This window comes from Pithys albifrons, chromosome 8 (genome assembly GCF_047495875.1).
Source record: "Pithys albifrons albifrons isolate INPA30051 chromosome 8, PitAlb_v1, whole genome shotgun sequence".
NCBI lineage: Eukaryota > Metazoa > Chordata > Aves > Passeriformes > Thamnophilidae > Pithys > Pithys albifrons.
Window position 1 is genome coordinate 20,309,761 of NC_092465.1, and position 27,015 is coordinate 20,336,775.

The window sequence follows — 27,015 nt, forward strand, 5'->3', positions numbered from 1 at the left end:
GCATAGGCACTGGACATGTCAGTGTCCTTGGCAGGATGGACTCACACTATGCAAATCACTCTAACTGAAAACCTTGTCATTCCGGCACTTTTACTAATTTGACATAAAGTCCCACCCACCAAGTAAAGATCACAGAGATCAGCTTAAGTCCCATGTTTGTAGACACGTCTCTTGCCATGGCAAAAACAGGCCTTTTCCTTCAGTGTAGCTAAATTGGCTTTTATTTTTATTTATCGACCAGATTACTTATCAAGCAAAAACTCTGTTTTGTTTATGTTAATTTACTAATCATACTTCATAGTTGACGTCTGGTGTGGTGGAACACAGGTGTGTCTCTGCCTCTAGAGAGGCTGTTCTCAGTTTCTCCAGCCCTGGGCCCTCGGGTTCCTGCCACAGGCAGACCCTGTACAAGTTTTGGCAGGCACGAGGTATGCCTGGCACGGCTGAGGTCCCTCCCAGGCAGCAGAGGGAGGGCATGAAGGCAGGGCCTCTGTGCCAGGGACGTTAGGTCTCTGCAGCCTCCAGAAGCAAGACTGGCCCCTGCTCTGCTGTGCAACAGCCACAGACTACCCAGAGTGCTGGTCAGCTGCAGGCTGCGAACTCCACACAGAGAAGGGATATAATAAAGAGAATGGTAATTTTAATAAGTGGTGCAAGAGAAGGAAAGCCAGCCTCTGTGCTGGGTCTGCTATGCAGGCACACACCAAGAGAAAAATTTCCTTGTCCTAAGGGAACTCTGAAATACTACACAGGGACAGCAGTTATCTAATCACTTCTTCATACTTCCTTCACTACTGATGCTGCAGAGGAAGTTAAGCAACAAAAACGAGCATCTCTCCATTGCAACATTTGCAACACACTGGGTAACTTCCAGCCATCACAAGCATACATTCCAGCATTTCCCCAGCATGCATACTTAAGTAAAGCACCGTGAGCAGTCACAAGGCTTGCAATAAAAGTGGAGATATATTGAATCTCCCATGTCAGAGCAGAAAGCAGATATTCAAGAAGAAAATAAAAACAGTGATTTTTATAACAGTGTTCCTATTATTATGCCTAAAACCTGTCAGGTGTTTGCAATTTCCTTTTAAATTAAGTTTTGAAGACGAGAATTTGACCATAGTAAATGAAACTTCATTGTACCTTATCCCGCAGAGATGGATTGTCTGTAAGCAATCTCTAAAAAGATTTGTACGCCATTAATCTATTTAGAATTATTTGTTTTAGTCAATTGCATTAGACATCTCCTGTTTTTCAGGCCATGAGTGTTCATGAAGAAGTACAACTGAACTTTTTTCTCTAGGTGTAATTTCATCCATCATCAGTAGTTACTTATAAGGTCACTATTAATTTAACTGGAGTATAATCCCAGAGCTGCAGGCTCTCCCCACATATATTTTGCAGTATTAATGTTTTCACGCTGCCTGAGCTTCACTCTGGCAGGTGAAGGGCTCCAACCTGCACCCTCCCTCTTGTGCTGGGGACCACAGGCAAACTCCCCCAGCCTAGCTGGTGCAAATTTATTTGAGAGGCAAAGGGACAGTACTTGCTACCCTCCTTCTCGAGAATCCAGCACTGACAATGAAGGCTTTAGCAAAACAAAGGAAAACATGTTTTCCTGGGCAGCACTGCTAAAGTATCCACAGTAACGAGAAAGGTTCTGGGTCCTGTTCACCTTGCTTGACCTTTTGTTGCCTGCTGACCTCAGTCTCACCCTTACAGTGTATCACCAGTTCTCATTTCTGCTCAAGAAAGGGAAAAAAAGCAGTAGTTCTCCTGAAAATACCACGCTACATTCACAGCTTATTTTACTTGACACGTGCATGTTTGTCACCTTTCACAGAAGATGATCTCACTGGAGGGATGTTTTAAATGTCTAGTTAGCGGTAGACAAATATTTGGGAATGTGCTGAAAAAGTCAGGCTTATCAATACATCATTGTCAGAAGATAAATCCAGTTCCTGGAACCTTCACAGAGACTGCTTATCTGGGTTGTGGCACAAGTGCTCAGCACCTCCCATGCTGTGTTACACAGATAGGGAACAAATTACATAAATTCCATTTAAGATGTATGAAGTGTTTTAAAATTTGAAAACGTAATAAATGAGTTCTAAGTTATCTCTCATCCTATCAAAAGCAAAAATTACATATGAACTCTCCTGAATAAGGCTGGAATACTGCTTTCAGGCCACATGAAAAACAGAAAAGTCACATATCTCTGCCCCACCAAGCTGCTGCTGTTACTGATGCTAATTGATTTCAGTAGGCCTGGTATTGCAGCAGAGTTTACAAAGTTCCAAGATTCTATGGGCTGGATTCTGCTAACTTTGAGTCTTAAATCTGGTCCATTATGATGTGCCATAGTACCAATTATACTTCATGCTAAATTCCAATCTTCATTTGACCTTTCATCTCTTCATAAAATTGCTTATACCTTGCCAAATTGCCTTTATATGAAACTGTGTTTGGTTTCAGGCCAAAAGTGATGTTTTTCCTCACACAAAAAACTCTGAGTAAGGTCAAACCAGCAAAAGAGAACTAGTGTTACATTTTTGTACTTTCCCCTCCCATTTCTGAGGGATCAGAAATGTTTTTCAAATCACCTCATTTCTTACATATTTCCTGTCATCCAGTATAGTTTCTCTTTGCCATACCTTGTCTTCCTCTACGGCCCTTTGTCCCACAAAAAGCCAACACCACCTGTGATAGATGAATTCATTAATTTGCTGAAATCAAACCAAATGGTATTTAATTATTTTATTTGCTTGAATGTAGAAGTAGATATGCTTAAAAAGTTAGGAATTTGGAAACCCCAGCTCGAGCAAATGAGGCAAGCGGCAAGGAGATAACACTGGGCAACCCCTGCGTGGGGCCCCGGGGAGCAGGGAGCCAGGAGCTTATCAGGACGGAGGAATGCGAACCGTACCTGGCCGCTCGCTGCGACGGAGAGAAAGGTGGAGAGCCGAGCCCTTATTTGCCTGAACGGCAACCCCCCGCCTTTCCCCCAGCACCAGTTTCGGCAAGACACTTGCTCTGCCAAGAGCTCTCCGTATCAGCCTGAGCCGGCGCCCACTCCCCCTTCCCGGGCTCCCCGGGCATCCCAGACCCGCGGCCCCCGGACCCGGGTCATCCGCGACCTAGCGCTTGCCCTTCCCCCCACACCGGTTTCGAGCGAGCCGCCACCCGTGGTGGTGCACTTAGCGGTGGAGATTAGTTTCCTTCCAAAGGATTTAATGGCAGCTTAAGGTGTAACACTCACTATGAGGAAAGACCGCTCTTTTTCTTTCCTAAGGCTCATACACTCACTCAAATCTGATACATGCAGAATAGCAGCTGATTTGCAATTCTGGCACTTGGTATAAATTTGGAAAATATTACACACTTTGGACTAATTCTTTTTCTGCCACTTTTGAAATGGTGCAAAGCCTGTTGGGTACACAAGCTGTCCTCAGGTATTATTGCAGTGTAGTTGGTACTTTCATGCATGCACAACTAACCCATCTTAGCGTGCATAGGGGCCTTACTGCAGAGGAAGCTCCACTCAAGAGAACAGAAATTTCTTTGCAAAGTTAAAAGTGCACCTATAAATTTCCTGGAGCTGCCCATCCAGAAAAAATATGAGATACTGCGTGATAGTAACTTTTGTCTAAGCTTTCTTATCCAAACCATTTTCTTTTAATTAACACAACTGTTAGAGGGATCTAGAAAACACAGCAAACTAATTCATGGTGGCTTCTTGTAGCGCAGACAGGGAGCAATATGTGTGCCTAAAAATACAACTGAGACATACCAGATGGGGCCTGAAGAAACTGTACCATCAGCCAGAGATCTTCTCCGAATAATGAATTCCCTAATACATGTAAATTGGCTTCATATACTTGCATTTAGGCAGCCAGCCAGTCATTCAGACAAGTCATATAACTAATGGGCTACTGCATGGGCTACTGCAAGGTGAACTAGGATCTGAAATGCGCTGCCAGCTCCTGTGCAGTCTCTGCCCATGCACTTTCTCATCCTGTGAAGCATGTAAGATAGTTCACGCCTCTTTCATTTAGGGATAGCAAGCTGAGAGTTCAGAACCATGAATAAACCTCACAGTATTTGTGTGCTGGAGTCCCATATAAAGACAGAAATAAAAGTGTTAGTACAGCAAAAAATCCAACAGTCTAAAGAATAATGTCTAATGCAATTAAATCATTGGATTGCCTTTGCAGGAGAGATACGAAAGCTTTGGGAGTTAAGGTTTGTTGCATTCAACCCAGATTGTCCGAAACAGCATCAAGTAATCCAGCAAAGATTATGAAAGAAAAGGAGGTTATTTGGAATGAGCTTCTCTCTGAGATTTGAATGCAATATGGAGAGTATTTTCAGAAAGGTAAGGCAATTTTCAGATATTTGTAACAAAAGAAACAATACATTTGTCACTGAGAAAGCCTTGCAAAGTAGCACTATATCTCCTAATCATTCTGGCTTTTTTGGAAAGACTGTGTTGTGAAAAATTACCCTTCAAATGCATCTGCATCAACAATATGACTATCCACACAAAATACTTGGCCTGGGAAGATTTACTCAAATCTCCATTACAGATTAATTATTTATGTTGGCATGTAACTTTTGAGTGAACTTCTAAAGAGAAAAACTTTTATCTGCTGATTTAATCAATGAGGTTGATGTATTTTTCTGTCATTATTGTTTATTTACCTAATAATCAAATAGGGATCAAGTCCCTCTGCTTCTCTTAGCCCCAGTGAAGCAGCAGCTATTCAGGACCTGTCTGATAGACACCTGCCAAGCCTGCTTAAACAGGGACTGGTTTTCTTTTGATCCTTGGACTTTCTTGTTTCACACAGAGCCTTTCTAGAAGCTAAAGCTTTTCATCTTTTCTCCACCAAGATTACTCAATCACATGTGATTAGGGAAACAAAGAAACTATGAAATGACACCACCTACTCTGATCTTTATTGTTAGAAATTACAGCTTGGCTGGTTTAATTCAGTCCCTGTCAGACCACAAGTACACCTTCAGCTGCTGTGAGACACTAGCACTGCAAATGCTACCCTTTGAAGGAAAATACAAACAGGATTTGGGACAGGGCACATTAGCTGTAAATACATCATTTTAATTAGAAATGCAGGAAAAATAACAGCTGCCTAATGTATTACTTCTGTATGGAGGACCAGATTCTGCTGACATTTGCACTCCTGGGACCAGATGCCTCATTTACTCAAGTGGCAGCAATAAAAGCCAGTGACTTCTGGAAATAATCAAACCTCAATGTGCTCTGCCATGACTAGCAAAACCTGACCTGCTCCCAAAACTGTATGAGGCAGGTGAAAACATATTTAGACATGTGTTTTTATGGACTAGAATAGACTTCTCATAGAAGAAGACCCTTGATATCCACAAGGTCAGAACATACTGGGGGGATGAACCTGCCGGACCTGGCTCTAGTTACTTTGTTAGAGTCAGCACACAAATGTGCACTTCAGAACCTTCACTTGTCCAGCAGGAATAACCCTGGCTTTTCGGTTTCCACTGCAGAAACAATTTTCCTTCAAGCACAGCAATTTTTCCACATACTTCCTAGGAGCCAGTGATCTCATTATCAATTACACCCAAGGAGTCAATGGGAAATCAGGCACCAAGTGCTGCTTTCTGCAGAGGAAAGCCTGTCTCATGCTAAACTTACACAAAACTACATACGCAGCTCACATTTTGCTCATGAGATTTCTCTTCCAGTAAGCTCCCTCACATGCTAAATTCTAAGAGTTGATTGGAGAATACTTTGTGAAAAAGGGGACTTATTGGGAAAATTCCCCATTTTGCTATTTTCTGAGATGCTAAATAGGATCTATTCAGCTTTCTGAAATGACTTTCTGCAGTTCAAAAGCAGTTTGCTGAGAAACAAAAAATCAGTGGTAAAGAAAGAAAAACTCCTTTTATGTTTATTCCCTCCTACATTCATAAGGCATAGGATTGCTACCCACAACAGTGAGACTCCTGACCTGACACTGATTGAGCAATGTCCCCCTGTGACAGGCTTTACATGCTGGTGGAGTGCTGTTCTGTGGTCATTTCAACCACAGTGCAGAGCCTATTGTTGGAATCAGGCCAGACAGGGCTAGGCAGGCCCTTCTGCCAGGCTTGCCCTGGAGAGGAAATTTTTGCCAGCTCCAAGTCTCCAGCAAGCTGCACACACCTGACTCTGCCCTGAGAGTGCTGAAAGCACAGTAAAAATAAACACCACAGCTCAGGCTGGTGTGGCACTGAAGAGCGGCAAAAGCAGCAAGAATATCCAGGCCCAAGCCAAAAGGAGCAGGAAGATAAACTGCAGAGGGAAGAGCTGCCCACCAAATGGAGGATGATCTAACAACTCTGTAGCTCCTGTCAGGGACCAGCCAGATCAGGAGTCACCAGCCAGTCTGGGACAGGCTGCCATTGCCATGGTCTGCTCGACTGTACTGGGCAAGATGACTTCCAGCTCCATCCTACCACCTTGCTTGGTTTCCCTGGTTTTAATTTCCTTCTCATTCAGTTAGTTTCAAATCAATTTTCACTAAAAAGCTTACTCACTCATTCTGCTGTTGGGAATGGTCTTTGCTCAAGCTTCCTGCAGCATCTGGCACTGCTCAGCACTGTGAGTGGGGAGACGTGAAGAATGGGGAAAAGAAATTCTGCTGCCATATTTATGCAGTAGTACTCAGAGCTGGATCACAAGTCCCCGTCATACTCTGGGCCAGGGAACAAGCAAACAAGTCTCACAGTAATCTATGTTAACATCTGTGCCCATGCAAACCATAGAGCTTCTGTTTGCACAGTTTGTAGAATTTGAGGTTTTATCTGAGAAACACTGATGTTGGGTTTTTTCTAGTATCAAAAAGCTGGCCCTCAACTAGTAAAAATAATTTCATCCCTTGAAAGTTTTCACACACAATGATGTATCTTAAAGGATGAAGTCCTATCAACAATAACTTGCTCATGTGCAAGGGAAAAGGCAGAGGTCTGAACTCTGTTAAGTCAGTGGAAAGACTCCTGCTTCTTTCAAGACAAAGCACAGATCTGTCCTTCCCAGCTCAGTAGATTAGTTCTCCTTAATGATTCTTAACCATCCCCCAGGCTCTGTAAATCACTATATATAGCCAGCAATGCTTATACAACCTCAGTAGGAGAGGCAGGCAGAGAACATATACAGAAGATTAATACCAAGCGTATCCCTAAGGTAGACACAGCACAGCACAATTCATTACCAATAGCAGAGAGAGGGGCCCTGCTTGTCAGCCAAGGTACAGCAGTCAGAAAGAACTGCCAGACACACAACTCACAGTGAGATTTTTTTGGAAACTGACACCATGTGGGACTTGGCGCACAAGTTTATGAGCAACTCGAGATGTTTCTATGTTCTGATACTGGAAACAACCGGTGAAGGCAACTCATGAGCACCTGGAGGTATGGACAGTTTGCAGATGTCTCCCCAGAATGTGAGTAGAACTTGTGTACATTGTTACAGTGAGAAGTACCTATTGTGGCTAAGAGAACAAAGAAAGTGGGGTTTTTTTCTAGTGCACAGACAGGAGAACATGCAGTCCCTTCTTTTCTAGAGTGATTTTAACAGTTATTGCTTATCTAGGCACCCACAGGATCTGAATAAAATGCTAACAGAGAAATGTTCTTCCCCACATGTGGAATCTTTTCTTACTTCAATTTTCAATGCTGGGTTAGTTTCCTAAGAGTTTAAAAGGTTTTGTTTTCCTGGGTCTTTTACCAATGCTGTGGTAAAAATCTGAAGTGCAAGCCATACAAGGAAGATACAATCATGGTGAAAAAGCAGCCCCCACTGTACCAGATGACATTTATCTCCCTGCAAAATGCTGCATAGTGGAGTTTGGAGATGTATTTCTTTCAAGGTGCTGTATTAATGAAGATCTTAATTTATCTGTTGACTGTCAAACTGAATGATACCACTGATATATTTACACAGCATACAAAAAAGCACTCCTTTACCACGAAATGAAAGGGCAAAACCCTGTACATGCAGGAATAACTCACCTAAGACTGGGAGATGTGATGTGTTTGTGCTTGCATATTTTTTCAACTCATTAACTGAAGACTAGGGGGCTTGTAGGTCTGTGAGGGCGACCAATTATTAAAGTTTGTGCTCCCTAGGCTTTGGTGAGCTGTTGGATGGCCTTTCAGATCATTGTCTGAAACATCTAAACCTTCCACTGAGTGCTATGTGAGTGCTGATTCTGAAGATCCACAATCCTTAATTTCCCCTTGGCAGTTCTTCCTCAGCCTGGCAGGTCACTCTACTCACTGCAGGGCAGTGACTTCCAGAGGTTTGCACTGCCTGCACAGTGGCGAATGAAGGAATCCAAAACATGCCCAGACCCCAACCTGAGGTCCTTTAGCAGGACTGCCACAACAAACTTGCTGTGGGAGTAAATCAGTAATACCGTCCTGCAGTATGGGGTCTGTGTGCTTTAGTGCAGAGAAGCAGATGCTGCTCTTTGCAGTCACCTAAGGATCTTAAAGGGTTCTCAAAGGGCTGTCACGCTGCTTTTCTCTAAAATCAATTGCTTTTATAATGGCACTTGTCTAGACATAAGAAGCCAAGCTCTGTCCCAAGAGTTCTGAATTTGCCAAGCAAATATCAAAGTTTTGATGGAAAGTAGAATTTACCTTCAGCTATTTACTGGCTACATTATTAATAAGAATTCAATATTTATGAAGATATATCAATACTCTAGAAATATCATGCTGACATTTTCTCTGAAAACACACTCTTAGCCCCTCTATGCAGCTATTTCCAAATCAATATGCCCCTGGAAGACAAGTGGCTTTTTAGTGCTTTACAATTAGCAAAAAAAAAGAAATATTTTGGATAACATAGTACATTCACAGAACTAGATGATTTTCTTGAAAGAAAGCTTTAACTGAGACTATGTCTCTTGGTTCTGACCCCAGACTCCTTCCAGCAGCAACATTATCTACAAATATATGATGGCAGAAGGCTCCAGCAGAGCAAAACCCACCATGGTGCTCAGGACCCAACGTCGGTGTGTTAGTGGAGAAGGAGCACCATTATTCGGGGAGAATAAGGTAGTTAGGAATTACAGGATTAGTAACACTGACCAGGGCTGATAGGGAAAAGACAAGTGGAAGCTCCACACACAATGCTGCCCTCTCAGCTGTCTCCCCTAGAGCCCTTTGTCTTACAGACCTTCTGTGGCAATTATTGCTGCCAAAACACAGTGGATAACACTAACCAGAGCAATCCCATGTGTTTTTCTTACAGAAGGCAGGTAGGCATCCTGATCAGACACTCCAGGATTTCTCCACAAAGCCCAGTGTCAAATTTAACCTGCTTACCAGTAGTGCAAGCCCACTGCTTTCTCCCTACAGCACAACCAAAGAAGAGATATGTGATTTACAGCTCCTATTTCCAGTTACGTTAATCTTTTACCCAAATCTCTAATTATTTTGTTTAATTTTGTATTGGCACAAAGGCAAATTGAGTCCTAAAGTTATATGTATCACAGCACTAGCTTGCCAAATAGCTTGCTGTAATTTATTGGCATGGAGTTACCCAAGACTGCTGATAGCAACTCCTCTCTCTCTCTCTTTGTAACTAACTCTGCTTCAAATTCTAAATCAGCAATCAAAGCAAATGTCATTGCCTGGCACATCATTGCAAAGGGACTGGGGGTATCTATGATCAGCTGCTGCAACATTCTGTTTTCAGACTTTTATTTTACAGCACAGAGGCCTGAACTGCCCTAAGTGCTTTCACACAGTTTTAAGGGCACTTTGTCAGAGCACACTCTGAGTCCTCTCAGAAAATAAATGTCACAAACAGTGAAACATTACAAAGCTGATTCCAAAGTGCACACATGCAGGAACACTGCAATCCCTGTCAAACTTAACCGGGTGGCATTCAAAGCAAAAAAAGCCAAGTGTCTAAGTGAAGTACCTGAGCTAGAAGGGCAATTAGAACAACTGCAAAACAACAGTGAGGTGGGCTGCTAAAATAATCAGTGCAAACACCTCAAAAATTCAGTGGAAGCCCTCCTGTGGACTACAGTGGAAGGAGAAGAAAACTCTTATCTGTATATATTTGCTTAATGTTTTAAAATCAGAAAGCATTAGTCAACAGCTCAGAAGTCCACATTGATGGCTACTGAGACAATCAAATGCATAAAATAAGATCATTAAGCAGCCATGAGTATTGTCACTTGTTATCCTTTATTAACTATGTGACTGACTTAATTATCTAATGAGAGTTCAATATTCATTCACTATTAGATTTTAAGGTACTTTTCATTCCTTTTTGGTGAGGTGACAGCCAAATTTAGAATCCGAATAAATCCAGATCAGTCCATCAACTCAGTAAGAATGAGAACAAGGGGCAGACTCTAGCAAATAGGCCTAATAAATTGGGCTTCCTGTAACATTCCTCTTGAGAGGAAAATCAGCCTTTAAAAATCTCTCATTTTAAAGGTGAAATGTCTGCACCTCTACACATATGTAAGTAACTAGAGCCTAGGTGACTGCTTACCACCTGCAAAAAAGTTTCTGTAACAGGAAATGCTTATCAGACTTCCCATAAATATTTGCTTTAATTAATTATTTTGGTGTAATTCCTGTACAAATCAAAAATATAACTAGAAAACCAGTAATCAATTATGAAGATTTTAGATGGCAAGAATTGCATTCTACATTTACCGAAAAATTTCATAACAAGCAAACAGTATCCTCCCCTAAAGGGTTAGGAAACCTTTCCTCAGTGCCTTTTTGGTTTGTTTTTTTTTTTTGAGAGCAACATCTCCATGCATTTCCACAGTTCTTTATACAAATACACTTCCTATATAATATATTCTGCTGTGCTGTGTAACAGTGCTAAACAGGCAAGGAGTGACAGAAGACTCAGGCTTTGCCCCAAAGTCTACCTTGCCTGAGGGGCAGAGAGCAGATCACACACAACATAAGTCACACAACAAATTAGTCACCACACCTTACACTTCTCTGGTTGTTCTTGGGTCACTCTGCTTCCGTGCTACACATTAGAAAAGCAGCCTGGGTGGCATCATACAAGTGGCCAAAGAGAATCATCCTTTTTCCCAGAAGAATTTCTCTCTTCGGTATCACCACAAATAATGACCTGTGTCCACAAAAGGCTGGTCTGAGTAGAAAAACTTGTCAAAAAAGCTTGAAAATGGTGGATATCTATTGAAGAGAAAGATAGGAAAGGTTTTGCCAAGACACATTACTCATGGATCCCAATCACATTGTGCCAAAGCTTCTAACCCTGCTCTGCCCCAGCATAAAAGGGCTGCAACCAGAAACAAAGCCCCTTACAGGAGTTGTGTCTCAGGAAACTGAAGGGTTGGCTGAGCACATTTGCTTCACTGCACTTCTACATGATTAACTTATTTGCTTGTAGCTCTCATTTTCAGACTCACTGCGCATAGCAATTTTGGCTTCCATACTTTCTCTTATAATTTACTGGCTCATCAGAGACAGATACAGAGTGAGGAACCTGAGTGGAAAGTATGTCTTCATAACAGGCTGTGACACTGGGCTTGGAAACATCCTAGCTAAATGGCTTGACAAGAGGGGATTTTGTGTCATTGCTGCATGTGCCACAGAAAAAGCAGGCCAAGAGCTGCAGTCCTGCTCTTCACTCTCACTGAAGACAGTGAATCTGAACTTAGCAGACTCCAACAGCATTGCCAGGGCTGTGGTGTTTATCACTGAAGAGACAGCTGACAAAGGTAAGTGGTAAGGCAACTTCACGGAAAAATTATTAAATACAACCAAATCTGGTCTAGCTAAAATTTCTGTTCCCTCTCCACTGACTGCAGACGCATTTTTCATCTTACTGATGAAACACATTCACTTTTCAGTTCTGCCATTTCTCAGTTCAGAGAGATTCTCTCCAGCAATGTTTCCCATTGCTTTTACCAACAGGGTGCCTAACAATCTAGTTGCTCAGTCTGTTAAAACCAGATCATTCCCAGATGTGTTTTTTAGATTTCTTTTTGGTGTGGTTGAAGAATGTCAGTGGAAGGAAGGTGCTGATAACAGAAAGAACTTTCTTGACAAAAAAATCAGTCCACTCAATTAAAAGTGGTCAGTGCAGGGCTTCTTCAGCCCTCCTCTAGTAAGCAGAAGAGCATATTTTTGCATGGTTGAATAAGTCTGATGCCTGCATTGTACACAACAATTGCGCTGACTGTAACAGTTAAACACAATTTCAGCCAGTTTTCTTAGTGTTGTTACAGAGGTAGCTCTCACTACTGCTACCATACACCTCTGAGCACTTCTGTAAAAATAGGAACAGTTTATCCTTGGATGCCTATGAGAGGAGTTGAAAATAAGACTTAAGTGATGCATTTGGCAAAAGGTGCTAAACAGATCCGCGTGGTAAATATATTCAACCATGGCAATATATGTTTATTTATCTGTACTGACAGTTCAGACTAAACACTACTAAAGGCCACAAAGGGGATCACAGCACTGCGACTTCTGTCTGCAACACAGTTATACCAAATATTCAATAGGCTTATAAAGTAATTACCCAAACCAGCAAACATGTATCTTCTACCAGTAGGACTTACTCCTCAAGTGCTTGTAGAGCACTGTTGGCTGCACCTTGAATATTTCAGACCATTCTTGAATGCAGAGATTGAGAGCAAGGTAAACAAAATCATTAGCACTTACTTCCTCCAGCAGGCTCCTGCTTCCAGCTTGTGCAAAGCCTCACGTTCTCAGTCAGGTTAACCACTGCCAACACTGTCAGGCTGCAAACTCTTTATGAAGGCTGAGTGCTGGACTTTCAGCCCCTCCCCTCAGGCACAGGCTGTCCTCAGCAAACTTTTGGAAACGTCACTATTTATCTAAAGTTCCTCGAGTAATTTATAAACGTAATAAAGCAGTATTATCAATACACAGGGGTAAGCTAGTATCTTTAGAAGCATTGACTAATTCTACACATCTGGTCCAGACCTTTAGACCCCAAACCAGAAAAAATCAGGCTCTCCACTTTTAGGCAGACTATTAGATTTTCACCAGAATGTAAGTGCATATTATGAGCCTACATACTTGAGTGGATCTGGATAATAAAACCCAGTATGGTGGCCCATATCTCCAACTGAAATAGTTTTCCTGGAATACTTTACCCATGCTCTTTTAGAGTCATTGCCTAAGGCCTTCAGCAAATTTAACAAGGTATACGGAGAAGATCACACAAGCAAACCCCAGACAACTGTGTTCATCTCACTGAGGTTTGTGCAAACTGTATGATTGGTTCCCAATGCACTCAGGATACTCCAGAGTAAGATATTGCCATATACTGAAATAAAAGGCTTTGCAATCCCCTTAGGGCTTTTTGGCTTGGTGAGCAATGCTGAAGGAACAGCTCCTGTAGCACCCACTGACTGGCTGAGGATTGAAGACTTCCATTCGGTGCTGGATGTTAATCTGCTGGGATTAATTGAAATCACACTGAAACTTCTGCCACTTCTGAAAAAAGCTGAGGGAAGAGTTGTCAATCTAATTAATGCCAAAGGCCTCATGGCTTTTGTAGGGGGTGGCTACAGTCTATCCAAATGGGGCATGGAAGCTTTCTCTGACACCCTACAGTGAGTAACCAGAAACATATGCTTGAATCCAAGAACAGATTCCAGACATGCTGAGGAAGGGTGACTGTATGTTTGCCTCTCTTGACTTCTCTCTGGAAATCTTGCCTAAAAGGAAAAAAGAAAATAAGATGATGTTGGTCACTTGTTTAGGATTTCAGCCTCCAGAACTATGAACAGACCCACCAGGGAACAGCACTGGAAAAAATTTTCATATCCTAGACAAGTTTTTAGCATGCAGCTTTCAGGCATGTGAATCCACCACATATGTGAAAGTAAATTGAGAGTACAGCCTGGGCAGACACCCAGTTTCCCAGGCAAGTTTTACTTTCCCATACATTGCGCTTAATCTTCACAACAATCTGAGCTGGATCATTCCAGACAGCAACCACATTACCAAAGATATTTTTTAACTTCAGAAAATTAATCTGGGCATCCCCCTTGACTGAAGCTGGTTCTGCTGTACTGCCTCTAGAAGGATAAGGCTCACTCTGGTGAGTCAAGTCTTCACAAGGACTAGAAAAGCTGGCTTCAAACCATTACATGAACATATAAAGTATATACTCCAAGGAAACAGAAACTAATGGCTAATGTACAGGTGGTCCATTCCTTCTTACAACGTAGCTGCCTGGGTCTCTTGAGCTGCCCAGCAAGACAAGAGGCCATTTTCCCCTCAAAGGAGTTGTATTGCAATTCCAAATTACACAGAGGGAACCACACTACAAGAAAACACACTAATCTTTATTACACTAACATTTAATCATTTAACCATAGGATGGGAGAACAAATTTCTAATCCAACTGAAAATTTTTGCTCACTTTTACTTTTTCCCAGACACTTTAATAACCTGTTCCTGCTGTAAACAAAAATGATGCAACAGTATTTGAAATAGTCAAAAGTTTTAGTATGCTAATACATGATTAAGATGCAGCTGGCTGCTGCATCCTTTGAATCAGTCCAACATAAACCACACAGAGATCTGTCAATCTACTGCCTTGTTATTTTTTTCCTGATTTAATGGCCTGCTATTGCTTTTACAGGACAGGTACACTGCTATGAGGCTAATTCAAACATCTCAAATTAATTCTGACATTTAAAGATAAGAATATTTGTGTGATACTTTCAACTTACTTACATTTAATAGCTATGCCATTATTGGGTGGTCAGGGAAGTTACTGTTCTGTTTTTTTTCCTTCCAGGATAGAGATGCAGCATTTTGGAGTGAAAGTAAGCATTGTTGAGCATGGTTTCTTTAAGGCAAGAGTAGTTAACTCAGATATCACTGAGAAATACCTCTTCAGACTTTGGAACAGACTGGCTCCTGAGATCAGGAACTCCTACGGAGAAAAATACTTTGTTGAATGTAAGTAGAAAAAGGACCATATGAAATCTCAGGGGGGATGTTATAAATACCTGAACTGAGGCTGTAAAGGCAACAGAGCCAAGCTTTTTTCAGTGGTGTCCAGGGATAGGAAAATTTCGAGGCAATGGGCACACTGAAACACAGGATATTCTTGCTGATCAAGAGTCATAATGTGACTGAAGCCTGGCATAGGTTGCCCAGGGAGGTTGTGGAATCCCCAGTCTTTGGAGATATTCAAAAGCCACCTGGACATGGTCCTGAGCAACTTGGTCTAGGTGACCCAGCTTGAGTAGGGGAGCTTGGTACCAGAGGTCCCTTTCAACCTCAGTCTATCTGCAATTCTGTGAACTTTCTCTGGACTTGGTTAACACTCATTAAGAACCCATCTCTGACTGTTTTGGACTACATGTATGTTAGATGACGCTTGACCTAATAACTCACACATGAGACTGTTGAGACATGAGATCATGCCTTACTCCCTTATACTTAGAGGTAGGATGCCCAGTGGGAATGACACACTATGACCACGTGCTAAGTTTATGGCTGAGTGATATCTGACAAGTGCTGTGTCACACTGCACTTACTGTACAGACTATGGGGCTCACAATATGGGTCAGGGAGGCTTTTGCTTACCAGGCTTCTGGATGTTCTACAGCTTTTCTGGTGTCTGCTCTGCTGTAGCTAGATGGCTTTCAGCACTTGAACCAGTAGTTTAAAGCAAGCCTGAAGCTGTAGCCAGACCTTTGAATATAAAGAATACCCTCACCGAGAACGTGGCATAAAAAAGCTTTCAGATTTGTTTTCTTCTTTACAGATATAAAAGCGCAAAGATCATCAATGAAAAGACTGTGTGACTATGACATTTCTAATGTCATAAAATGCATGGAACATGCCCTGATAGCAAAGTACCCCAGGACACGATACAGAGCTGGATGGGATGCAAAGTTCTTTTGGCTGTTTCTCTCCTACGCCCCAAGCTGTTTATCTGACATGCTGTTGCGTATGATGTTTCCATCTCCAGCAGATAGCAGACCAGTTCCTGGAGTTCTAATTAATGTCTAGTATTAAAACAGTATCACCAGTGCAAAAATAAATATTAATCCTATCAAAACTAGATGTCCCCTTCTTTATCAGTTACTAGACTTTTAAAATTCCTTTCAGAAGACTGTCTCTGTCCTCCACCTCTCCTTACCTGAAATTTCTGAGTTTGCAGGTAGGCTTAGAAATACAGCATGTTTTGAAGACCATTTCTTATGCTCAGAAATGATACCTCTTTAGGATCTGCACTCATAAAATATTCAGCTACAATGCTACTTGATACTATTCACACAATTAAAAAACTTGTAAGGACAATAAAATCACTAGAAGAATCAGTTTTTTATGTAGACTTCATCACTGTATGGGCTGCTAGTGATCTTGAAATAGAACAATGGGTTTCAGAACACATACCTTACAGACAGACCTTATAGAAGAATGTATTTAGTCAGATTTAGTCATCTATTTCAAAAGGCAGATTGCTCATGGTCATATTCAGGAGTTGCTAATTAAACACTTCTGAGCACAAGACATGAAGTCAAAAAATAACAAAGCTCAGCTATTTTAAAATATACCAAAAACTACAATTACAGTAGTTGACCACATCTAATTACCTGATTGTTCAATTGTGTAGAACTAAAACAAACTATTTTACAGATATGCCATTACAGGGAAAATCAAATCTTCACTGTATTATGCAATCAGAGTATCCAATATATATTTTAAATTTCTTCATAATGTTAGTATAGTTTATGAGGAAAATACTAAAAATACTATGCATTTACATTTATTTCATCCTTGCATTTTGCGAGTTAAAAGGTTGTTATAAGTGATTGTGATTGTAAGTTATAAGGATAAATTAATTTAAAGAATAAGTTATTTCACTTATCAGATGAAACAGGCCATTCGTGTATACTATGTCAAATTATTTCAAGCATACAAGCAGAGTGTTCAGAATGACAGAGCATTAGCTGAGGTTACTGTTCCTCTTGTACACTATTTCTATCTGTTAAGCTGTTGGCCAGAGGCTCACAAACTGGTGTTCCAAGAGATGTTAAAATTGAAGGGGTAAAGGTTTTGTTTGCTAAAGTGCTGTGCTGGTGATTAATCATTAATGTGCCATTCAATTAAGCTGAGAAAAATACCGTGTGCAAGTCAGAGCTCCAACCATAAGAAAAGAAGTTTCATTACTGTGTGTGAGAGGGGGTATGTGTGTGTGCGTGTGTGCATGTGCAAGAAAAGGACAGAATGTAGGAAGTTTTAGCAACCTTTAAGTATGCCATTGATATACTAGTCTCTGGCAAATGGCTTCAAGAATAAGTTTATTGTACTTCATTTCCTAATATATACCTGCAGAGACACAGTTCTTTTTATCTGGCCTGACAGCTGTAAAAAGAATGTATATGAAAAATTTTAATGGCATAATTTACCAGCCCTGTAGTTTCTGAGATGTCTGAAAATCAGCCTTCTTTGAAACAGGTAGAGTTCAAACTTCATGAATTCAAGCAGGGACTGTCCTTATAAGTGAAAAGGAATACTAGTGAAAAATTAAATTAGGAGTAGAATCCGAAGCTTCTGTTGAACAAAGTACTGAAACCTAAATTTTACATAATCAGAAGGGTACACTGTGCCATGCTACTGAGAGGAAGAGTCCTAGCTGAAGCTTAGGAGTCCTTCACCACCGGGTATGTTAAACAACTAAACCTACATAGTATCTACCTACACAGTAACACAGGGATAGTTTTCTTCCATATCTGAAAAGTTATAATTAGTACAGTGGGAAAAAACCATTTCTGATACATGGCTGACATGGTAGCAGTTTTCCCCAGGAGCAATTCCAGGTCTTTCTGTTAACAAAGACTATCCCAAAATTGATGCTATTTTTTCTTGTGGTAGGCAACTGCAGGCAAGACTTGTGGAAACATGATCCCTGCCTTTTACCTTTTAAAAACATTGCAAACTCTTTCCTTAAGAACAGCAACCTGTTTCTCAAAGAAATCCTTACAGATATGTCTGTTGTGCTGTAGACTCTAAAAGAATTTTCTACATGAAAGCACTCAGACATGAAAAAGATGCCTTTAAAATGCATACAATTTGCTGAAAGCCAAAAAAAATTCAAAGCATCAAATCCGCACATCAGACATGAATTAACTGAACTAAGGTTTTAATCACTTAACTGATTATGTTTACACTACCTTGAAAATCAGTCTCTCAATAGTAAGTTTCCTGTTTCAAGGGCCAGTTTATTGAATGTGGGGCAGTTTTCACACTTACAGAGGCAGGATGTCAATATCAAGACAACATATCAAGATGTTTAGACAGTTGTGTGAATCAGTAAGCACTGTTCTTATTTGACTTGATTTAAAGCACTGTTGTTTCCAAATCAGAGTGTCTACAACTGAAAAAAAGTATATACAGACTTGACACAAATTATGGAATAAGAATGTGATAAAATAATACATTTATTAGATTTATTCAGCAGCATCATTTTCCAGTTGTCTTTTCTAATCAAAGTATGTTACAAAGTAATTACAAGCATTCTAATTAGAAACAGTATGTATTTTGAGAACTTAGATATAAAAGAATCAAATAGCAGAAGTCTCGATTATTACAACTTTAGGAATCTTTCATGTGAGTAGCTAGCCAGGAATGCTGAAAAATATGTTTCTGTAATTGGAGTTTCCTCAGATGGTCCATGTTGTGGAAACTATCCTGGCTAATTAATAGAAATGCTACTAAGATCAACAGTGAATTCTGATGGAAGGTTATAGAAACAGCCAGATAACTACAAAGACTGCATTAGTAGAAATTGTTTCCCTTTCTATTAATGTCCACCTCAGGAAATAAATAGACAAAAAAATTAAATTTTCACATTAAAAAAACCCCTGAATAATTTCTTAAATGAACCAGTATCTTTCACATTATGCTGTTTGGAAAGAAGCTGTTACAGAAATCTAGCTACTTTATTTAATAGGACAAATTACTCTCAGAGACTCCAGCCAAGAACAGAGCTATTGCATTGATGAGCAAGGGAAAATCTAATTAAGTAGTCATGGCACTAAAATCTAAATACAGCCAATCTTTCTGGGAACACTATTAATGGAATGGTGTTAATTGGAACCTAGAGAAAAAGTATGTGTCCTATAGACTGAGAGGACATTATCTCAGGCAGTTAAAAAATTGTAAGAACAACATTTTCCACAGGTAACTATTCAGCATAATGATGCTGCATTGACTCTTCCATCTTTTGTTTGACACAAGATAAACAGAGACACTCATTTTTACATACAGTAGTATATCAAATGGGTGGTAAAGATGCCCAGAGCACCAGAAGTTTTAAAAGGTGCTATTATAAAAGGTATACTATAAAGACCCTGTGTATCAGTAATGTAATATTTGCCTTGTTTGGTCCTCTTTTTATTTAGTTTTAAGCATTTATATAATTAATTTATCCCTAAATATATAATCAATTCAATATAAGTTTCTACTAGCAACATCACTGAACAAGATAATCTTAGAAAAATTTACAAATGTACAATATATTTATAACATTACTTTCAGACAGCTTCAGTGCAAAGATATACATATAGTACATCATGATAATTGTTCACAAAAATAGAAATTGGCATTTGTCAGAAAACAAGGCATAGTTTCAACATATATCTCTAGCCATTGGCTAAGAGATGTATATATTTTTATAAAGCATTTGAATGTGAACCATACTCTTCTGTTTAGAAAAAATATATGTGCAAATGGATGAGTCTACTTTTCCGTAACTCAGTTACCTAGTTATACCACAGAGTCCTCTTTAACAAGATTGGCTGTGTCTTTAAATGTATCCTCCGTTGCTGTGTAAGCTAATGGTTGGTCTCTCTTCAGAATAATCTTGGGAGGCAGTGAAGGAGAAGGGGTAGGGATATTTTCTGTGTCCTGTTGCTGTTCCTTTTCCATCTGAAACAAGAATCATAAAATTCAGGTTGACATTCTAATGCACAATATACCCAACCTTAACTTTCAGAAATGTTAAATAAATATTCCTAAAGTCAAATGTCATGGTGGCAGTTATTTCTTCAAATCACCACCTGTAACAAAATGAAATGCTAACTTCACTTCAGGTAGTACAGCTGAGGAAATACACTACTACAAATTACTCCATACCCTGGAACTTCTACTCCAATGCTTAACGTCAGGAGTGGTTTGATATGTCTATATGCAGATACGTAAGTGTAGATAACATTGGCACTACAACTGTTTGTAAATGCTACATTCATTAGTGTTGGGGAAGTGAATCTCTGCCTTTCTAAACTCTCACCTTGTTCAAGCATTAGAAACTTGAATTCTTTACAAAAGGCACGTAGTTTTAAGTCACATGACTTTGGGAAGATGATTCTTAAGTGACTTAGGCTATCTGGAAATTTTAAACTGTAAGATAAAAAGGGCTGGAATTACTGGTTCAAGTCAGTAAACTCCAAAAGTTCATACCCAAGCTGGGGAGAATTCCTTCAGCACACATACCACCTGCTGGCACACTATCTTAAAAGAAGTGTCTCACCAACTGCATGGATAGAAAAATAAGGTTGTTACAGAAACAAGGCTGCAGTGCACAGAGCTACTGAATTTTAAGCAGTGCTGAAGCCAGGACTCAGGGCAGAAATAGACACTCCTAGTGCAGTACAACAGCCTCCCACTTGGGCTGGGCCCTGGAGATGTGCCAGAATGCACCAGCAAGCTGAAACTCGCCCCTGAGATGCCAGAGTAGGAGTGGGCCACAGTGCTTGGGCTGGGAATGCAGGGAAGTGTGCACTGCAGCCTGAGCTGAGCCTGCTGCACACCTCATTCTGCATGACACTTGGTAACTTCCCTCACAACCTCTTTAGTCCTACCCTAACCCAGACTGGAATTCCTGTGCTGCTTCACACAGCAGTAGAATCTATTCATAATCCTTATCCTGTGAGAGCAAGAACTACTTCCAGCAGTGCATTAGCTGACAAAGAGAATTATACAATATTAAACAATACCTCTGCATATATTGGGTTTTCAAAATTAGTGTTTTGTTTCACTTTTCTCTTGAAGAAATTCCACTTTGATTCCTGAAACATAAAAATTATTACAACTTTACACATTTTTCTCACAGCTTCTCTGGGAACTGCCATTACAATTGTTCAATTTCACTTGTACTGTCTGCTAAATCAGTGATTTCAGCTGGATGTTCTTACATCACCATGTTGTAATTCTAAGCATGGGTCACATTTTTCTTTTCTCCAGTCATTGTTATCTTACCTAAAGCAGTATTCACACAAGGCTAGGAAATAAAAATGACTAAATTAATTCATGGAACCTATCATTCCAGAGAAATACATCACAGAGATAAAAACCATCTTGAAAACAGCACAAGGAACGTGAAACTACAACAGGTTGACAGAGTTGTCATTTCAAAGTACATCAGAGGTGCCTTTAGTGCACAATGTATGAAAATAGTCCTGTCAACAAGCAACCATCAACTCATTCAGATGAATTTTTAGATATAAAAATGTATCTTCCATGAATCAGTAATAATCAAGATGAGGCAATATTTTGATCTTGATTGCTAAAATGTCCTGCAAGAACACATAGAATAAGTGTCTTAGATGTCCTTGCTAGCTCTTTTAAATATGGATAAAATTACAAATAAATAAGAAAAAAATGATGACGATACACTGACTAAATGTCTTATTTTAATTTTTCATACCACACTGCCCCCCAGGCTTTCACTGTTTTAAATGAAAATGTAATTTTTCTTGAGTTTTCTTCTCCTATTTAATAAAGTGGAAAAAACTCCCAACCCCCCACATACTCTGCAGCTTCTATCAAGATATAGTTCATTAAGGGTTTACAAATAATTGTTAGAAGTCTGAAGTAAACTCTTAGCTATAATAATTTCTGCTGGGAAGCAATGACAATTTCCAGCATTACAATTTTCAGACTAGTGCCTGCCCTCAAAATGAAGTGCAACAAACAGTGAGAAAAAACCCTCTGTTACATTTAAAAAATAGATAGGTAGGCCAGGAAGAAGAGGGGGTTTAATCCAAATAGACCCTAACTGTGTCCCTTAAGCAACTCTGTGCTCATGCTGCTTTTCGCTTCTCAAAGTGATCCTGACCAGGTACTGTAAATCTTGTAAATATGATCCAGTTAGCTGGACTTGATGCAGGTGATGTGCACTATATAAAGAGAATTGAAAGTTTACTGCAGCTTCTCTAACAATTACATTTTGCTGATCTGGAGTAGAAAACAAACAAGGCAGCCTTAGAGCATCTCTGTTTCCTACCTGAGGTGCAACTGTACTCTGAGGGGTTTCCTTCGGACTAGTAGATATCACAGATGCATACACAGGATTTTCAAAATTTTCCTTTTCCTCACTACCAGCTGCTGCTGCCTGTAGGAGAAGAAGGAAAATCAAAATTCTTCAAAGGAAAAAAGAAGGTCATAAAAGAAAATGAAAGGCAAAAGTCAAGCTTAAGTTTCTCTTACTAGTGTTGGCCGAACAACTGTAACCGCACCAGCTGTGCTGGCTCCACCATCCCTTGTTGTATACATTGGATTTTCAAATGTGATCGGCTGTTTCCCTGACTCCACTGCAAAGTTTTCATTCTATGAGGGAAAAAAAAAACAACCAAACTGCAGTCCAGTAACCACCTCCATCCTCCTAGGAATGAATTCATAGTCAAATTCTTCATCTTGAGGAACAATACATCTTTACTTTCTTATAGGCTTAGACTAAACCTACCATCTGTTAAAATCAGTTTACCATCCATTATTTCACTCCCTGACTTAGCAGCCTGGACCACTGACTGTTCCAATATTACCCCATTTTCTAGCTGGATGTGTGTGTCTGGGGTCTCTCCCCCCCCCATTTCAATACTTGACTCAAAGTATTTTATGATGTGGAAAGATGACTCTCACAAATCACACCTTCAACAAAGAGGAGATATCAAAAGAATCATAATCACAAAATAAATATTTTAATTTAGAGTATTCAGAATTACATAGAAACTAATGAGCTGTAGCTGACACATAAAAGAATGGAGTTCAAACATTTTGTCTCAGTGAGGAGATTGCTGTATTTTTGAGACAAAGCATTAGGCACGTCTCCTTAAATAATGTCAGATGACATGTCAGAAATACGATGTTTCAGAGTTTTTAGCATATCTTTTATTATAACTCAGTACTTTTTCCACTCATGAAGACTACTGTGGATTGCAGCTGCTTCACACATACTGTACTAAACCCTGAGGTACCGCATTCACAACAGATGAGCAAAGGTGCCAAGTTAAATGTCTCTCAGGAAAATAGTGAGTGCCACATAAGGGCACTCAGTGCCATCCAGGGCTAGCTAGAGCCACATAAACAGGTAGGAGGGTAATGGAAACAGAACCCCACTTGGGCTCACTTGTCCTACTCCTTGTTACAGCCCCATCACAGAACTAGCAAGGAATAAGACAAGGAATAGTCTATCAGCTAGTTCCTTAAATGTACCTAACATTGAAAACCATGGCTTCATGCCACAAGAATTCACGCTTTGAGCTACCAGAGTGTAGGTTTTCACCATACAGTAAGCTCTTGTCAGCTCCCTCCAATTAGCCAGCTTGGCTAGGAACAGCCACACTGAAAAATACCCCTCTAACATCTACTCAGGCATATGCAATGTTAAAATGTTAGGAAGCACATGCCTCAGTTCTTCAATTCTGTACACCAAACCCTTTGAATTCTTTCTCAGTGAACTATACAATGTTTTGTTTATACTCTGAATACATAGGGAGAATTAGCACCACATAATTAGAAAGTCTGTATCCAGACCTGTAATGGGCAATGCATAAACTGCACTGGTTGAACTTCAGTATGTCAACGTTAGGCCAGAAAATGCAAAATACAGTAAAGTTTTCCATGCATGAGAAACATTTGAGGTAATATACAAGTTTAAAGCTCTTTTTCCAGTATTCACCGTAACGTTCACATGGTTGTTTCCTTACACAAGCTGCCTAGTTTTAACAAAAACTGTGTTTCTTCGTAGACAAAGGCCATGTATGTATATTATGAGCTTGCCTTCTCTAGCTGTTTTATTTCATATTCGTTTACTTTCAGTTAAGTTTGTAATTTAAAAGTTTAGGGAGTTTCCAGCATATACTTTACAGCAAATGCTTACTAGTCAAACATACTTGTGAGCTGTTTCCTACAAGTAAAAATCTTTTGTACAGTGTTCTTCTTGTGGTAAACAGAGGAATAATTTTTCCACAAAAAAATCTATACAGTATATATAACACAAGGATCTTCTATTTCTCAGATAAGTATAACAAAATAAGGATGAAATAGAGTTACACTTTATGATGTGCCCATAACTATTAAACATGATTTGTCTAAACTTTATAAATTAAGAAACTGCTGAATTTAGAATTTGTTGTACCAAATAGTGTATCCAGCAGTTAGGCTTGAGTTTTACCTCTGAATTTTCTAACATATCATTTGAAAATCACAAATTTTAGTGTGTTCTGTGGAAGACAAAGGCCCTCAAAAAATTCCCTGTCACAATGCTGTCATTTGTCTATTCATTCCCTTTATATTACACAAATATGCTGAAAGAGGAAAGGGGGTAATCGACTGAATTTCTACCATATAGATTTCGGGGAAAGTAACATTATTTAAAAGAACATCTTACATTTATCCTTGCCTTCAAATTACAAAAATCTATTTTAGAAAACTATCAGTCATTGTTCACTTCTTTTTCTAGAAGACTTTTGTCTACCATGTTTACATAAAAAGCTCCCCTCTATCAGCTAATAATTACACTAAACACAAATTAAAAGAACCTTACCATTTGCATTGCTCTGTCTATAGCAGAATCTCCCCCAAAGCCGGAGACTCCTATGTCCATACTCACATCTGCTCCAGATCGGAAAGTTACCCCGTTGCCATTTTCATTAGATTTTACAAGACTGCTTAAACTACAAAAAACCCCAAACAAAACAAAACAAAGAAAGAAAAAGAGATTAACCAGGAAGAAAGCTTATACTACAGATTTTTCTACTTGTTCTTGAAAGTATAACCATCACTTTGAATTTCTGCTGGCTATAAGCAAGCTAGTGAGGGCTCTGGAACTTGTATTCCTTTATTAGTTCAACAGGTTTTTTAACCGAAGTTAGCCTATTCAGAATGATCCCAACTACCCTTATCTGGGCTCATGTAGGCATTAAATTGTCTCACTGAATTACAATTCTCCACAAATTTACCAACATATTGACTACTCTTAGCATAAGAGAATGTAATTTCTACAACACCTATACTAAAGATGTTTATGTAAACAAATCATGAAGATACCTACATGACACTGCTGTCATATAAGTAAGTGTTCAGTCTGTGCTGAACTCTTTCCAACAGCTGCTGTGTTTTGCACACACTTCACCAGGTGGCTCTGGTAGGCATCAGCTGATTCCATTTAAAACCAGTAAATCTTAGCTATGATTCCTGTACATGGACAAGTCCCATGTTAAGGGCAACAGCTAAGCTATAGCTTGAGTTAACTCCACAGTAAAGATACAAGTTCACAGTTTAAAGGGAATCAAGCAATGGCAGTGCTAAGACATATTCACAGAATCAGAGAACATGAATCAAGCCTCATAGACAAAAAACTGACATCTCTGTTGCACACAGTCTTGTAGCTTATATGGGAAGCATTGTAAACATGAAAGTTCAAGACAATACATTACAATTTCAACTTGTCTGACAACATAGAAAGTTTCTGTTCAGAAAAACAGGAAACAGGAAATTTCAGTGAGTAGCTCAGAGATCTCTTAAAAACTCTTTGACTTACAGGATTAATTTGCACAAAATTTTGCCCCAGTTTAACTACATCAACTCATGAATAAATTGAACTAGAATCACAGAATGGTTTGAAAGGAACCTTAAAGATCATGTAGTTCCAATCCTCCTGCCATGGATAGGGACACCTTCCACTAGACCAGGTGGCTCAGAGCTCTATCCATCCTGGCCTTGAACAATTCCAGGGATGGGGCATCCACAACTTCTCAAGGCAACCTGTTCCAGTGCCTCACCACCCTCACACTAAAGGATTTTTTTCCTAATGCCTAATCTAAACTTACTCTCTAGTTTGAATCCATTCCTCCTTGTCATGTCACTACCTACACTTGCAAAAAGTCTCTTTCCATCTTCCTTACAGACCTCCTTCACATACGGGAAAGGCCACAATTAGTTCACCCCAAGCCTTCTATTTTCCAGCCTGAGCAAACCTGATTATCTCAGCCATTCTTCAAAGCAGAGGTGCTCCATCCCTCTAATTATCCTGGTGGCCTCCTCTGGACTTGCTCAGTGTCATTAGTTCAGTGTAATCCTCCATTGAGGAAGCAGTTAGAGCAACATCCACATTACTGATTACAACAATTTAATTACACCGATTTAAGAGCTATTACTGTTAAATTGGTGTGCGGACTATGAAGATGAACCTTTATAACTTTTGAAACACGTAACTTTCTTAAAGCTACAAAAAATTCCAAGCATCATATTCCCACACACTTTTTTTTCTAAATAGTTTGCAATCATTTTATTTTCTTCATCTTCTTTTGATTTAAAACATCAAATATTGTGCATGATATTTGACAAAGCTGGTTTGCACTGGACAGTATGCCTGTCAGGAGAGCAGGCATTGTCTCAGGCATTGGAAACAGCTGGAAGTTCACCATACATGCACCTTATTTTTAAACAGATGAATCCAGCACTGCAGATGAGCTCAGCCTGTCAAATGTTAAAAGATCTCTCTGCCAGAATCATCTTCAGACAAAGTTTTTTAAAAAATTAAAACATGTAACTATGGTCTTTTGTATCTTTTTCAACTGGTAAATGCTCTTCTATACCAATCACTATTTAAAAGCTAATTTAGAATGTAGAAGGGTTTTACAGTAGTTCTTTGTTACACAATAATGACCAGCCATG

General features: G+C 39.7%; 3 protein-coding genes across 12 annotated transcripts in view; 1 reads left to right on the forward strand and 2 right to left on the reverse strand.

Annotated features, from left to right (window-relative positions):
* The window catches only part of ABCB11 (ATP binding cassette subfamily B member 11), a 64,043-nt gene extending 51,223 nt beyond the window's left edge, over positions 1-12,820 (reverse strand). For 2 of the 8 annotated variants that reach the window (XM_071562140.1, XM_071562138.1), the window contains exons 1-2: positions 12,721-12,820; positions 11,012-11,223 (exon numbers count right to left, since the gene is read on the reverse strand). The gene's annotated coding sequence lies outside the window, so the exon portion shown is untranslated. The other 6 variants (XM_071562139.1, XM_071562141.1, XM_071562143.1 and 3 more) reach the window with 6 other exon arrangements.
* Positions 7,436-16,064, forward strand: DHRS9 (dehydrogenase/reductase 9). Its single transcript, XM_071562149.1, has 5 exons — positions 7,436-7,478; positions 11,441-11,771; positions 13,382-13,640; positions 14,837-15,000; positions 15,815-16,064. The coding sequence occupies exons 1-5, from the start codon at positions 7,449-7,451 to the stop codon at positions 16,060-16,062; spliced, it is 1,032 nt and encodes a 343-aa protein (XP_071418250.1). The 5' UTR covers positions 7,436-7,448; the 3' UTR covers positions 16,063-16,064.
* Positions 16,065-18,473: 2,409 nt separating this feature from the next.
* Positions 18,474-27,015, reverse strand: part of LRP2 (LDL receptor related protein 2) — a 118,834-nt gene continuing 110,292 nt past the window's right edge. For all 3 annotated transcript variants that reach the window (XM_071562867.1, XM_071562866.1, XM_071562865.1), the window contains exons 75-79: positions 24,884-25,013; positions 22,546-22,665; positions 22,343-22,450; positions 21,054-21,125; positions 18,474-19,986 (exon numbers count right to left, since the gene is read on the reverse strand). In XM_071562867.1, coding sequence (XP_071418968.1) covers positions 19,825-19,986; positions 21,054-21,125; positions 22,343-22,450; positions 22,546-22,665; positions 24,884-25,013 — 592 coding nt within the window. In that variant the 3' untranslated portion in view covers positions 18,474-19,824. The remainder of the gene's footprint in view (positions 19,987-21,053; positions 21,126-22,342; positions 22,451-22,545; positions 22,666-24,883; positions 25,014-27,015) is intronic.